The sequence below is a fragment of the Rhamphochromis longiceps genome, linkage group LG11 (genome assembly GCF_057381845.1).
Source record: "Rhamphochromis longiceps isolate RC_006_pf linkage group LG11, R_longiceps_female_GT1.1, whole genome shotgun sequence".
Lineage (NCBI taxonomy): Eukaryota > Metazoa > Chordata > Actinopteri > Cichliformes > Cichlidae > Rhamphochromis > Rhamphochromis longiceps.
In genome coordinates this window covers 10,955,184-10,971,146 of record NC_140567.1, presented here as the reverse complement: position 1 = coordinate 10,971,146, position 15,963 = coordinate 10,955,184, and the positions used below count along the sequence as shown (strand labels likewise).

The following is a 15,963-nucleotide window of genomic DNA, read 5'->3' as shown; positions in this document are numbered from 1 at the left end:
ACATCAGCAACAACAATGAGACCTACTACAGGAGTGAAGTTAACCATCTGGCCGAGTGGTGCAGCAACAACAACCTGTCCCTTCAGGAGAACTCGCACCCTGCACATCCCACTAACCATCAACGGTGCTGCTGTAGAGAGGGTAAGCAGCACTAAGTTCCTGGCTGTGCACATCTCAGAAGATCTTCCTCTGCAAAGTGAGGTGAGCAAGAGCCTCAACCACCATTACGAGCACCTTCTACAGAGGCACCGTTGAGAGTATCCTCACCAGCTGCATCACTGTGCGGTATGGCTCCTGACGGAAAAAGTTACAACGGGTAGTGACAGCAGCGGAGAAGATCGTGGATACTTCTCTTCCCTCCCTCCAGGACATCTACTGCACCCGCCTCATCCGGAAAGCCCTCTGCATTTCAGGTGACTCAACTCATCTGTCCAACTTCTTCAATTTGCTGCCATCAGGAAGGAGACTGAAGAGCCTCCGGGCTAGAACCAGCAGACTGAGACACACGAACTCCAGACCTGCATTGACCTCTTCCCTCTGAACCCCCCCCCCCCCCCCCCCAAACATACAAACTCTGAACCACCACCATTTGCACGCCAACTTGCCCACAATCACTACGATTGTGTTGGACACTGCTGTTTAAATAATTGTATAGTATTGTACAGAAGACTTATCTTTATATTGTTTTAGTGCACACTGAGGGCCATGAGAGTATCGCAATTTCAAATTCCTGTGTATGACTGTACATAGGGTCTTTGACAATAAAGCTGACTTTGATTTAGACATGTAGACACGGTCAAGATGACCTGCTGAGTTTCAACTGAGCAGAATGAGGAAGAAACATGATTTATGTAACTTTGAATGTGAAATCCCAGACAGGCTGGTCTGGGATTTCCCCCACACAACCATCTCCTGGGTTTACAGAGAATGGTTGGCAAGTTGGTTGGTTTGTTAGTGTAAACAAATTACTGATGTCAGATAACAACAGCCAGACTGATTCAAGTTCTCATGAAAGCAGTTACCTGGATGGACAGCCAATAAATCTGCAGCAACTGTGTGAAGCCATCATGTCAATATGGATCAGAATCTGATGTTTCCAGTTCCCTGTTGAATCGGTCTTACAATTACAACATCCCCGAAGACACAAGGAGACCTAACCTGTACAATTAGTAAGGTGTAATTAGTGGCAAGTTACTATACATGTTTGAACCTACAGACTTCTAATAGTGCAGCCAAACTTTCCACCATAGTGCAAACTACTCCCTGAAGACGCATCAAGACAAAATATACATTTCCTCATTTATATTTGCTTTATTCAAATTTTCAATTACAAATGCCCAGAGTACAAAAAACCAAATTCATTTATCCCCCCCTACCCCTCCAATACACAGACACGCACACACAGCTCAAATTCCTCATTTTAACAGATGTACATAAACAAGCATGTAACTGAAATACACACATCAAAAAACATCAATTTTATCTCCAACATTCATGAGCTCTTTCACCCATGCCTTCACATCGCAAACTGCTCTCTGTTCTGTAGTTAGCAAAAACAGGCAGAAATATAATTTTACAGACAATTCTTTCTAATCAGATTTTTGTTTTTTGTTTGTTTTTGTGTCTTTTTTTTTTCATAAGCTTTACAGAATATTCACTGATCATTACACCGTATTTGGTAACAGCTCAAGAATAACCATAAGAAAATAAAAACAAAGCTGTTTCAATGTGGACCATAGTTAGCATCATACTTAGCCTAACGATACACTTCAGTAAGATCTAATCACACATTTCGAAATGAAAAAAAAGTTGCAATTTTAAGTCACTCATTATTACCAGACACTAGCTTTAGCAGTGCACGAAATCTCCAACATTCCATTAGAAACCAATGGAAAGGTACAATCTTTCCACCACACACACACACACACACACACACACACACACACAAAAAAAATCCCTCATGTAAAAGGACATAAAATATAGCAACCAGATTCTGGTTGCTTGAAATCCTTGGGGGAAAATATTTTACCTACTGTAAACTGGAGAGTGGGTGTTTAAACTTTGCATGAATACATGTAAAATACACCAATATAAATACGCCTGTAAATCAGGACATTTTTGTGCATTTTGTAAAGATTGAAATAATGAAGAGACTGGATGTTCTTCTCAGAGTTGAGGCTATTCTTTAACAAGTCAACATGCTTTTCCTGAATTGCCCCCATCGTGCTCTTGCGTCAGAATTTTGCAGATGTGAAATGCTTCAAAAGAAAACCCAACAAACAAACAAACAAAAAGCAGCACAAAAAATAAAGTTCATCCAAACAACAAAATAAAATAAAATTTGCATTCGAGGATTTTCTTCTGTAACCTCTCGGTCACTGTGTAAAACACTTGCACCTAGTGGCTAATTTGGCAGACCCTAAAAGAATGCACAACCGTGTATTTTTAATACAGTCCAAAGTGATGTTCTCATTTACATATTTTGCATTTCTGTTGTCAGATAATGTCACCTTGCCTTTTTCATGCCAACTAGCCATTTAGTGCAGACTGTGGGGATTATTGGGAGCGGAGTATTCAAGGCACAAAAGTGCAAGTTTCAGACAAAGTGAACAGAAATGCTGCAGCAACGTACGGTATAATGTGTTCTTTGAACATTAAAGCACGCAAACATATTCTAGCTCCTTTAGCAATAATGAAACAGAGGTTGTACATGAACATAATAGGGGCACTTGGAGAGGCATCACTACTCTCCAAAAAACTGAGAATTGCAAAAATGGTAAGGAATATCAGGGGGGAAGTTTCCAAAAGTTCCTACACACTTCCAACAGAGAACAGCCAAACCAGGGATGCGAAAAACACAGAAATGTCTCTGCATGACCAGATAGACCAACTGCGAATCACTGCCTGTGTCTAAGTGGTGCCTCTCCATTTAAAAAACATAATTAAAACAAAAACACTGACACAGGAGCTAAATAACTTATTGGAGAAAAAACAAAAACGACACACACTAAAAAAATATTGCAATACATTCATCCACTTTTCTATGCTTCAAATGTGCACCCCAGTGGTGAAAATTAATATGCGACAGTATGAGTCTGGCTTTTGGCCAACGGTATTCCCACTATAATGTCGGGGTTTCCGACATGACTGCTAAATAAAACGCGGGCAATTCCTAAAACAAAAGAATTCAAAAATCATACAAACTATGGCATTTATCTCTTAACGCCCTATTTTCTATTTTGCAACATTAAGTGAGAGGTAGCCTACAGTACCTTGTGCACTGAAAAAAATTAGAAAACTGTACATCAATTTACACACGGGCAGGCTTACTCTTTAACGCAAGCTCGACTCTGACATTAACTCACACACGTGATTCCTCAAGCACACGTCAATCAGGTCGGGCGGGGATAAGTCAACAATAACAGCAGCAATATCACCTGTGATCTCTAAAAGCCAAGGTCTCTTTGCACTTCACTATTACAAGGGATGTAATCAGACAAGCTACTGGTAGTGAACTGTGATGGTGTTTCTAATACCTAAAGTGGGAAAAAAATTACATCCTCTCAGCTTGTTTTTCAGCAAGTAATCAAGCCTTTTTTGCTGGCTAATCACGGTAAATTCAGTAGCTCTAAACAAACACAAGTCACTACGGTTTAGTTGCGCTGAATTCACTTAAATTACAAAATAGCTGTTTTTTTTTTTTTAACATTTTCTTACAGAGGAAAAAAAGCCCTTCATTACATGCTGAAGTTTAAATAAGTGGCTATCTCATCCTGTTTTTTTTCCCTTAGATGACCCAAGACGTTAAGTAATTTCTACAGTTTTAAAATCCATTAAAATTCAACAGTTATTGAAGCTAAAAAGAGCCAACAACAGTCTCAGTACACACCGAGCAGGAAGTGCGCACAGAGTGGTAAGTGATTCGAACACAAGTTTCTCTGAATAGCTCAATCCACAGTATAATTGCACTGCACACAGTCTAAGTGAGGAGGCATTAAGGGATTCAGTTATGCCGGCTACTGCTGATGAAGATGGGAAAGGTAAAAAGCAGCGAGAGTCGAGGCGTCAACTGCCAAATCAAGAGTATAGGGTGGAGATGATTTTTAAGTTTGCACATCACGTGTTCAGATTTACCCACTGGCAAGAAATGATGGCTTTTCCAGCTTCCTTTAGCAACTTAGCAAGTTGTGTATTTGTCAGGAGATGAGACACTGGAATATGTGGCATAAATGTCTTGCTTCCATGACTCAAGAATGCATATTCTGGTTATTTTCCACAATAATTTTTCAATGGACACCCAAATGTACCCAATACTCATACTCTGAACTTTATAATCAGCCTAACCTAACTATTCTAACTATGTTGCGAGTGCTGTGCATCAAAATCAGCCCTGTTTCCATTCTTATATATATATATTTTTTATAATTTCCAAAAATGTTTCATATGTGCACACACAACATGGCTATTTAACAGTCAGCAGTAAAAGCCTTCGGTCACAGATCATTGTTGTGGATGAAATCAGCTTGAACTCTACCCACAGCACTTGGCAGTAACACACCTAAAGCGTTACCTGGGTAGCTCTGCACACCCGAAGATAAAACAAAGAAGATCAACCTTTTACTTGCCAAAACAAATTCCCAGACAGGATCCTTCAAGAGTTGACAATGTGATTTTTCTTCTTTCCCAATCTCGAGGGTGTTTTTTGGTAACTGCACGGTTATGCTCAACACAATGCAATAACCCCAGATGTGAGGTAATGCCAAGCACTGTGGGGGATGTTTCCTTATAGCTGTTCTCTCTTTGCTGTCTCTCTATAGTAACACCCATACAAAGATGTGGATACCCTTCCCATCCCCATTTACATTTAACCAACCAGCTGTGTAAATTAGCATCCACTAAAAAGGAGATCAAAGGCTTTACACTGCTGATGACGTTTGTTAGTTATACCATGAAAGAACACGGTACTCCCTGTGGGACAGAAAAAGCCCTCTGTGTTTCCGTCCATTTTGTTCACCTAATGCTAGCTGCCCAGGAGCTCATCCAGGCCAAGAGAGGGCATTTTATCAAAGTCACAGGATTCAAACAAGTCGCTAATTCCCTGGTCGTCTCCCAAACCTAACAGGTAGTCATCTTCTTGGTCCAGAAGAGTAGGCCCAAGGTTTAAGAAAGGACCCAGGGATGAGGGGATCTGGTCTTCTGTCTGCTGCAGGAGACTGGTGTAAGTGGATGAGATGGGTGAAAGAGTTGTGACGGAGACAGCTGAGGAAGAGGAGGGAGGTGGAGCCAGAAAGGGGTTAGGAGAAGTGGTTGTGCAGCTGGGATCTGTGGAAGGAGAAAGAGACAATTTGTTATGACACCAAAACAGCCAAGAGTACCACTGGTCTTCAAAGAAGCTGTACGGCTGTTTTGTTGCACTGGAAGCAAATCTAGTGAGCTCTGGACGTCTCTTCTGGAACCACTTCTAGATCAGCACTGAACACTGAACTCCTTTCTTACCAATCCATTCATACTATTTAAGAACAATGAAACAAAGCATGTGGTTTTCATTCACTTCAGTACAGAAAACTGTTTAAATGTTGCCAATTTCTGTGACTGTAATAGAAATGGGGATTTTTTTTCTCCATGTGTTTAAATGATCATGCTATTTTTTCTTTTACTCAGTCTATGGATATATGATACGCAAAATAAATGGATCAGCTTTTCATTATGAATGACAAAACAAAGTGCTGCGGTACACTACTATCCATCTGAAACCAACCTTGAAGGACTTTGAGGAAAGGAGAGTTCCCATTGATGTCTGTGTTCCCATTTTTTACGGGACTCCTGGGGTCGTTTTCCTCATCCGGGCACAGCAGAACTTCTATGGGACCCTTTGTGCTGGTCAGGTGTATGGATAAACTCTACAGAGAGAGAACAGGTACTCGAATCAGAACAACAATGCACATAAATGTACTACTGATTACCAACATGTGCACACACCAAATGGAGGAGTTTATGCATGTAGCAATGAATCTAAAATATGATCAATTCAGTGCAATGATTTCTCAGACTGACCGAGCCACTCAGAAATCATTGTTGAAGGACAAATTAAAACTAACGGTACCAAATTAAGTTTAAATCTTTTTTTTTTTTAATTCAAAGTTTACACACAGATTTTAAGGGGGAAAAAGTGTCTGTTACATAGGCCAGCCCAATTTCCGTTTCTATTAAATGGTTCGAACATACAGTAGAGTACTGAGGTTCACGTGACTGCCAACCTTGTTGCATTAACCTTTGAGTCATTTTGGAGATATGACCATCATAGTGACAATGTAGGATCAAGTTAATAAGGCACCAGTCACATGGGCTTAGAAACCAGCTAGGGACCATTTGGCAACCACCCACTGTGTGTGTGTGTGTGTGTGTGTGTGTGTGTATTTGGGCGGGGGTTATTCCCCGACCAGTTACGTGGATGCTGGAGGCTGATGGCAGTCGCTGGAAAATGACACCCTTTTTCCCCCCACATGACAATACGGGAAAAAAGATGCATTTTGCCCAACCAGAAAACGGTTGCTAGCATATCCCTTCAGTTGCTTATAGTTTCCATGAAAGTGACAGACTTGTCTGTAAACACTGTCCAGCTGCTCTGAGCTGTAATGAAACGGTGACAGTGTGAAAAAGCGTAAATGATGACCACTCGCCTTCAAACTAAAAGTTTACTACTTTTCCAAGATGCTCTACCGCTCAAGATAGTTAGCAAGAGTCTGCAGAGAACCATGGAAAAATACTGGCAGTGGTCAGTAGTACCCTTCAGCCTTCTAATAGGTGCACCTATGGGACGAATTTCAAAATCCTAGGTGACCATCTTCTAAAGTTATCGCATTGACAAAATATTCAGAAAACTTGACCTCCGACCCCTGATCTTGAGGTTGAGGTCACTGAGATTCAAACTCGTCTGAGTTCTCCTGTTATCCATTTACAAACTTGGGGGTCCACATCACCCGCCTGCCCACCTGCGCTGCAGGGTGCTGACAATGCGCCATCAACCTTTTACAGTTGAGGCGTAAAAAAACAGAACTACTGGCAACCGGGAAATCTGCTACCAACTGGTGCAATATAGGAGGTTTTCATGCAGCACCTACTTTCCAACAGATTTCACCCAGCGAAAACCAGAAACCTCCATGAACCACTCCGAACCAATCAGGCAATACACACATTATTGCCTAGCAACCAGTGGTTGTATAAGATCCAATATGGTGGACAAATCTTGAGCAAGATGTGCATGACATCACGTTGAAAAACTTCAATATAGTTACATTTAAAACTGACTGACTTACCCGACTAAGGTCAGAAGTGAACCTAACCAATATGAAGTCTTGTCTATAAAAGAACTCAAGTCATATGCCAAGTGGTCGAAAAAAAAAAAAAAAAAAAAAAAAATCAGGCGCGTGTGTTTGTGAGCATGTATACAAACCTCTTCAGGGTCCGGCACTTCTAGTTTGGTGTCTGTGGGCGCTTTGACGACAATAACCGTCTGGTCTCTGAGGCTCCCTTGTTTGATATCTTGGTATGTTACATAAGCATATGTGGAAACAGCCGGGTTAAAGAAATAAAACTGCGTCTGTGTTGATACAGAACAGACTATATGAAATGACCTGCATTCTGTGACATGTTAGAAAAGAGATGTTTGTTCGAGGAGAAGTAAAACACAGCTAGTTGTTCCTGAAGGCAGAGCTCTTAAAGTACTGAAAGCATATTACAGCTTTTTGAGAAGAGACTTTTAGACTAAGAAACAGCCATGTCACCATTCTGTGCCTGTCTAAACCCCCTTTTGGCATCATAAAACAATTAGTGAGACTTAAAGAATTCATAATGACAATTTACAAATGAAAGGCACGAGCACAATTATTTTTGCAACTAGCTGTACTGCATGGTATTTGAAGGAGTTTGAGTGTGCAAAATCTGAGGACACGGGTCCATGAGGAAAAGATCTCAAGCCTCTGCGTCTTTACTGAGCAGTGCACACATGCAAACCATGACTATTAAGTTCGATCACAAGGTAATCCATTTTTTTCCCTGATGATTCTAATAATTGGCTGCAAGCTAATGTTATGCAGAAAATCTTTTTTTATATATGATCTACAGGAACATTAACTTCTGATGATTGTGTGATCTTCTACGCATCCTATGTGTGAACTTGCATTTGTGCCTCTGCAGTCAGTTCTGGATCTCCTCCAGTTTGTCAGAAGTGTTATCATTAAACTTGATTTTTAATTTTAGGGAAGTGGATAACGTTGTAGGGAAGCAACTTTGGTGAGTGGGTTATTGGTGAGTTAACAAAAAGAAGTCTGTTTTCAATACACAGAGATGAATCGCCACGATTGATGAAGTCACAGTGAACAGCGCTGAAAAAAACTGAAGAGCGTTTACCATTAGTACCTACTCAGATCAGCAAGATGTGACTCGAGTCCTGTGGCGATACGACTCGTTTTCCATTACAACCAAGTACCAACTGGACGTGTTTGGGGTCGTTATTGCAATGCGGCTAAGCACTACAAAGGTGGACGTCAAGGCAACGTTACACCTGCTGCTCAGTGTGTAGAGTTTCAGACTCAGCAAAGTTGTTTCTGTCCAGCTGTTTTCCTCATTGCTGGGTTTAATAAATGGCGGTTTTGATTTTCGTGAAGGAGACACTCATGACTCACTGAGTGACCCACCAACTAGCCGATCGGTAGTATGCATTCTGTTTACATTACATTTTTAGGTCACTTGGAACACCGGCCTGGTACCAGGTCTCATCACCTAAAGGAAAATCCTGAAAACTGTGGCGAGCCGCCCTGAGTAGGTACTAATGGAAATGGTCCAGTGCCACTCCTCACCTGACACGCTGCCCTCAGGCTTCCAAACTGAACTCCTACACCTGCTGAAAACTAATCAGCTGCAGCTCAGACTTATGAACAACAATCCTCCACATAAAATTTGAGTTAATTTGAAACAGACCTTGACTTTGTGCGCTCTGTGCAAGTTTAAATGAAATCGCAAATTACACAGTTAAAGGGTTATAGCACTATAGGACCTGCTGCCTGGACGTGACCAAGAAAATCACCTTTACTGGGGAATCTCCCAAACTCAAATCAGCAAAGGCTTCTGATGTTTGGCGTTTTTGATCAGATCGCCTGTGACAAACTTATTTGTAATAAAACAGCCACTCCCTACATGAGCTGCAGCATTTAAGAAGCGAATGGCTTCCCTAGTCAAGAGCGATTTCTAACCGACTTCAATCTCATGTCAGAACGTATCAATACTCCGTCAGCTTCCTCCCACTGATCTGAAGAAGCACACTGCTTACAGAGACATTTAAAAATCTATCATCAGGTTGTTTCTGATTCTCCAGTTGTCACTGCTCTTAGTAAAACTGCAGTGGACACTCCTGAAATGAACTTGCTTGGTGTTTGCTCAGAAATCTGCAGTTTTAGTAGATTACAAACAAGACCTTGCAATCCTGTAGTGACTTACTCTGCATCTTTACGAGATTTATGTTGAACTAAAACTTTAGCCACAATCTCAACTAACAAAAGGATATTTCTGGTTGCCTGGCAACTCGCTCATGTGTCTCATATCCAGAGAGCATCTCTGGATGAGTTGTTCGAGCCTCTGCTCTTCATCAGCCAGCGCAGAAACTTCAGCTGTCAGTCTCTGTCTCTGGCTCAGCGCCCCTTCGACCTCCAACAGACTACAGCCCCTGTAAATGAAAGAAAAGCCAGTGCAGAGTGAAATACAGCGGTTTAGAGTCACCTAAGGGTGCTCAATTGCAGCCATTTGGTTTTTAGTTTCAAATATTTGGCACATCAACTTCAACAGTGCAAAAAAGTTCTGATTTCTTTTCAAGTAAACACAGGATTTATGTTTCGGTACGTATGAGCTACCTCTCACTTAAGCACCTTTCCTTCATTACAAAGGTGTGATTACCAGGCTCCACTGACCGCATATCCTGTAAAGAACAAGTGACTTCAAAACATAAAACTGGGGAAACTACCTTCAAAGTATTCTGACCCAATAAATTTCTGTAGTCATTTCCAACTTTAGTGCCTGACAGGGACACGACCTACATCTTAGGCCATGAGAGGAAAATCAACAGAGCTTTAAAATAAAACCATAACAGTACATACAGCTCACAAACATGACTCAAAATCTGTTTAAATGAAAAGCCACCCTAAACTGCAAAGCACAGGTGTCTCGTGCCCAGTTATGAACTTATGAGTTCTGAGTGAGCGAACTACTAAAATGATTCGAGTGTCGGCACTTTTGGGTATCCTCATACAACACATCAGCTGAGGTAAAGAAAGAAGCAAAGATGGAGGAGAAAGAAAAATGCAGAGTCCAAACCAAGCACCTGCATGGCAGAGTGAGGGAGAATAACCACTTACATCCACTGAATGTTGTTCTTGGATTTCTTCTTGATGAGGTGAATGCCTTCTAGTACATTGGTGATATCATACAACCGCCTTTTCTGTACCTGCAAGTGAGGAACACACGTACAGATTTAACGGCGTAACTCATCAGTCGCTAAAACGCTGACCGAAAACAAAGCATCTTCCTCAATTTACCTGTAAGGTTTCAGCAGCAAGGTTGAGGTCCAAAACACCATCGGAAGACTGAGCAAGAAGGTCCACGAACTTCTTTGTTAAGAGGCCCAAAGATGTGTCGTACCGCGTCTTCTCTGGTGGAGACTTGGGTGCTATGGTGGACAAAAAGCAGAAAGAAGGGGAAATTAAGTAATTTAAGCAATTTGAAGGACGGTTTCTAGCCAAGACATGAAAACTCAGTCATTGCTAGATGCAGTTTCACATGAGAGCATATGGCTGAGCGAAACGCAGCTTCATCAATATGTCCGAGAGTCAACAGGAGTCCAAGAGCAGCAGGGGTGTCAGAAGAAGCAGACTACCTGCTGGACGGATGGGTGATCATACTCTGTTTTGTGTTGTGACTCATTCACAAAGACAAAGAGCCAACTTTGAAGTCATTGTTGGAAACAAGCGAGGCATTTTCATACTGGACACATTTACAGTACAAATTGCTCACTAACACTCAATATTGGGAAAACCGAAGACAGTTTTTCCAGGGAAATGCTGAAAGGGAAATGACTCAGCGACAATCGCCGGCGTATTTTTGTGAAGACGAGCTACAAGCCAGTTTGGCAAAAAAGGATCACTTTTTAATTCCTCTGTCGGGTTGCAATTTAAAGCTAAAAGTTTTTTAATTTTAAAGGCTCTGTTCGCACAGTGTCCCATTCCCGTTCTCAGTGGGCAGAGCGGTTTAAGAGCAGAGATCCACACCACGTCACCTGTTGTGACCTCCCACAAGACCACGTATTACACTGCCACGATCACTAGATTCATGTAAAAGAACCAGATCTCTCTCCCCACTTTCTTTTTTAAATTTTCTAAGAATGCAGGCCAAATAAAACACCAAGCTAACAGGAAGTTACTTACTGTGCTTGAATATAGTCTGGAAGCAACACGCTTCATAGGAAACACTTCCCTGCTTTTCTTTAATATGTTGAGAGAGTTCCCCATTTCAGCTCCATAGTTTAGATACACAATACTACTGTTTATATATTGATGAAACAGATTAATCAACACCACTAATATAGTGATATAACACTGGAGAGATTTTTCTTCATGGAAAGCTGAGTGAACCACTCGGAGAGAACCAAGGACCTTACCTTCATGATGATGTTTAGCTCAGGGGAAAAAATAAAACTCATTTTATTGGAATAACCATTAAAAAAAAAACAACAAAAAAAAAAACAGCTGAATCTACACTGTTCCCATCTGTGCTGCTCGGCAGGAGCGTGGACACGATGAAGTTGAAACAATCTGCAGTGAAATGAACAAACAAGATGACAGAGGGCTCTTAAGAGCCACCTTCTTACTTCTGGGTGTCTTCAGCCGTGCCCCATTTGATGCCGCGGCTCCTCCTCTACCTCTTGGAGTTTTGGCTGGTTCTGTCTGGTACTGGTGGTCCGAATCATCGAGCGCCAATCGCCTTTTTGCCTAGGAGAGAGCAGAAGGGATAGTTAAGGGTGGATGTGGTTATTTGGCAGTCACTTCCAAAGCCTTTCCATAAGCCTAGTCTCTCTAAAACACAGTATAGGACCAAAGAAGAGTTTCATAGAGTGACTGCTAGTTTCAGGCTGCTTTTAGTCACCAAATGTGATTGTTCTCCGTCGACTACTTCAGTATTCCTGAGGTTTTCGCAGCAAGGACAGCAACATCAAATCTGAATTGAAAGAAGTTTTGTCAGCCACAGAGATTCCATTTTTTCAAATTTATTGGAAAGGGCAAGCCCAAATAGCTCAAGAGTGAGTCACGTCGACGATTTGAACGTCCCACCACACACCAACGCCAAACCCAATAAATAATCGACCGTATAACTCCACCCAGCCAAATAATTAATGGAAGCATCAAGTAGTTCTGCTCAGTCCAAAACTTAATTCTCAAATCCAGACAAAAATGTCTGATGTCCAATTACCCACCACGAGTCAGTTTAAGCGTATGATTCAGCAATTTATGGCTCCAACACAAGCTTTTATTTAGCTTCATATGCATCTACATTGTCCCCAGATTCATCTGTACCATTCACCATGTTTAAGCCCATTTATGGCATGTGTTGAACATTGGATTTGGTAATGCAGATGTTAAACTTCTTACCGTAAACATACCCCATGTCTTGTTTCTTAAAGCACAAAAATACAATAATAATTTTTTTAAATCAAATAACCCATCTCAATTATAGCCCAATGAACATGAATCTGTGCTTTTGCAAGAATCCATCCTGTTTTAGTGTCTTTGAGCAGGACAGCGTGCCACCAGCTTGCTGGTCTGCATTTCCCTCTAAAACTCATGCACAGCAGAAGCCACTTTCCCCTGAAATGGAAAACATATTATAATTTTTAAACCCATACTTACTACTTCATCTTTTGCATAACCCCAGACTGAGAAAGAAAGAAATATGTCCTCTGTTGACAGTCAAAGTGTCAGCCATTTTATATCAGCAAGCAGCTCCCCTCACCCCAAAGCCTTCTCATGGCTCACAGCCTGATATGTGCAGACTGGTTGAGTTCATAAAAGATGAATAACCAGGAGGAGAAAGAAAAGAAAACAACACCCTGAATGCAGCTTTAACTGTTTTGTGTGGTTTGTGCATGTTGAGAATACAGGAAACGTAGAATCAGCACTAAAGCAACAAACTCGGGTTTCACTTTACTTGACATGAAAGGCACCACAGCGTTACTTCAGTTACAAAAGAGTGGCATGACACAGTTGTGCCGAATTAAAAGAATAAGGTCAAGCTCGACAACGACTAACGTTGCTCTCTAATAACCAATAGTGCTACTAGCTCTGATAGCTAACGCATATTTTCAAAGCTTTACCCAAGTTGGCTTGCATCTTCACAGACGACTGGGAGAAAATCTATCGAGCAGATCCCAGACTGAATTGTAGCGATATCTGCGTATAACATCATGCCTTTATAAGTTCCACTAATCATGTAGCGTTAAAACGCTAAAAACAAACATATAGCTTACCAAGAACCGGCCAGGGAAACCATCCCCCAACCCCCCAAATTAAGACACCAACAGCAGCCACTAGGCCAGCGCTAACGTTAGTCATCTCTTACCAATATTTCCATCTGGCTGCAAAGGTGAAGCGGACTCAAAAGCACCATGAAGTCTGCTAACACTCTCTTAGATGACAGGTCTGCATTCCAGTTAACGCTAAACTCACTTAAACTTGTCACTGGCGTCCCCACAGCAAACGAAAACACTTAACCAGCTCACTTGGGTAACTTAGCTAGCGGTAGTTAGTTAGCCACCTCGCTAGGTTGAGTCGAGGGAATGCCCTGGCTAAATAGCTAACATTAGCTGCCCTGAACAACAAGCTCGGCTAGGTTAGCAAGCTAACATTGTGTCGCTGAGCGTAGCAAAGCTAAATGTATAAGCAAGCTGTGTGGATTATTACCGGCGGTCTTCCCAGAGCGGGTCGTTGTCCTGCTGCGTTTGCTGCAGCTTGTTGTGGAGTTGTGTAAATGTTGTTAATCTGAGGCTCGGATAAACACACATTTGATGTCTGTGTAATGTTGCAAGGCGGTGGTGTGGTTATTATTTGGATATACGTAGCGTTTGATTGACCGGGGTTCAAACGATCCGAGAGAGCTGTTAAAATTATATTATTATCCAGAGAAGAGCCTCCAACCCCTGCTAAAATCACTTTTTCCTGAGCCGAGGAGGTCCCTCTTCTCATCTTGCGTATTCAGGGTAACCCCTTTCTTATCTCGGAACTTTCGAGCTCGTATAGCTGCTAATCCGCCGCAATGGTTACAAAAATAATCAGACCAAAGTAAAGACGAGTGTCTGAACTATCGATTTCTGAAAAGTATTTTTCCCTCAGAAAGTGCATTTAGGCAGATGCAACGGATTAAAAAGTAGCGCAACTCTCGTTTCCCCCGTCTAGAAATGGCTTCAGGAAACGGCCTGATGAATGAAGGGATACGGTTTACGCGCTCAAGAACCCTCCCGCGAAACTCAGATTTCCCGGGAAAATTTCAAACAGAATTTACATGCCAGACCCTATTGGCTCCTAACGGCAGAGTACCCACCCATATCGATGTCATTTCGACCAATGACGGCTTCAGATTCAGTGCGCCACGTGTTCATTGGCAGTTGTAAACACGTGACGTCACTTGTCACGCCTTGCGAGCTCTCTGATAGGACGTAAGGTGGCGCCAGAGACCAATTTGCTGAAGAGAAAGCATGACGAACCAAAACATATCTACGGACTTAAATATTATATTAAATTATATTAAAAATGTAATTATTATCATTAGACCGATTTTTTTAACATTTGCAAAGCCATGTGTTTGTGCTTCTTATCATTTCTGAATACGTTTAAATTAATCAAGTTTGGATCTTACCTATAACTTTAAAAAAGGCACATTGCAAAATGCAGGTCCCAATATACAGTCTCAGTGATGCAAGTGAGCTCAACTCTATGTTGCAACAAATGTGATTTGCTTATTTTTTTTCCATTAGTTTCCAAAGCACCCAGTGACATTACAGATTTTGTTTTCTTTGTTTGTTATTTCAGTGATTGCTTAAATAGTGCACTGTGTGATGTTCATCTCTTTGGACCATGTTCAAGGAGAAAATTACTGCTCTCAAAACCACACAAAATTGAAATACTGTATTTGTGAAACCACTGTGACAAGAAGGATGATGAATGTAGCCAGCACATTGTTCGGTCAGATGAAAGCATAATAAATTTGTCTGGATTATGGGATCTCATATGTTTGCTATGGAAATGGCTGTTACGATCTGTGAGACATAGAGGAGCGAGTGTGCTGATGTCATCTGCATAAGTGAAAGAATTATAGGAGAAGATATAGATGGCATGAAGTTGCAGCCAAGTGGAAAAAGAATGTTTTCAGAAGTTAAAATGGAAGTTTGTGTTCCACTGTAATTGGAATTAGCACTCAGGTACTGCAAATGAAATTCACTTTATTAACTGATCACCAGCAACTGTGAGCACCTTGATAAAAGCTTAAGTTTGAGCAGTTTGCTAATCTGGAGCATTTACTGTAGGTGTGTGTTGTCAGGACAATGCTGCAATCTTCCTGGGAGTGGACATTCCAGAAAATTCATTCCATCTGACCGTACAATGCCCAGAGAAATGGTAAAATCTCACTGTCAGGCCTCAGTTTGTATGTTAAATTTTAACGTTTTTTGGCAGTACAATTAGAAAAAAAAAAAGAACATCTATGGCTTGTTTGGAAAGGTTGCAAGGTGTAAGCCTGAAGAACATGGCAACACAGTTTGGGTTTGCATCTGAACAAACCACAAGAATTCTGGAACAATGTCCTTTGGACAGACCTAAGTAGAGATATTTGTCCATAATGTGCAGCACCGTGTCTGGAGAACATCAAACA

The 15,963-nt window shown here is 41.4% G+C and overlaps 1 protein-coding gene across 2 annotated transcripts; it reads right to left on the bottom strand.

The window, feature by feature from the left end:
- Positions 1–1,598: 1,598 nt before the first annotated feature.
- On the bottom strand, positions 1,599–14,537 carry LOC146658607 (transcription factor E2F3-like). Of its 2 annotated transcripts, none has more exons than XM_085422311.1 (8): positions 14,001–14,537; positions 11,915–12,035; positions 10,587–10,717; positions 10,407–10,495; positions 9,563–9,721; positions 7,454–7,565; positions 5,759–5,900; positions 1,599–5,322 (listed from the first exon to the last, which is right to left on the bottom strand). In XM_085422311.1, exons 1-8 carry the CDS (start codon positions 14,280–14,282, stop codon positions 5,021–5,023), a joined length of 1,338 nt encoding a protein of 445 aa, XP_085278437.1. In that variant the 5' UTR covers positions 14,283–14,537; the 3' UTR covers positions 1,599–5,020. The 2 variants fall into 2 exon arrangements, with proteins under 2 accessions (XP_085278437.1, XP_085278438.1); XM_085422312.1 differs by lacking the exon at positions 14,001–14,537 and adding an exon at positions 13,660–13,876.
- Between the last annotated feature and the right edge of the window lie 1,426 nt (positions 14,538–15,963).

Bases quoted from the DNA above. Each gene is read 5' to 3' on its own strand.
- LOC146658607 (XM_085422311.1), bottom strand. From the start codon at position 14,282: ATGAGAAGAGGGACCTCCTCGGCTCAGGAAAAAGTGATTTTAGCAGGG. The intron at 12,036-14,000 runs GTAATAATCCAC...GCTCTCTCCTAG, and splicing joins CCGCTCTGGGAAGACCGCCG to GCAAAAAGGCGATTGGCGCT. The intron at 5,323-5,758 runs GTTGGTTTCAGA...CTCCTTCCACAG, and splicing joins TTTCCTCAAAGTCCTTCAAG to ATCCCAGCTGCACAACCACT.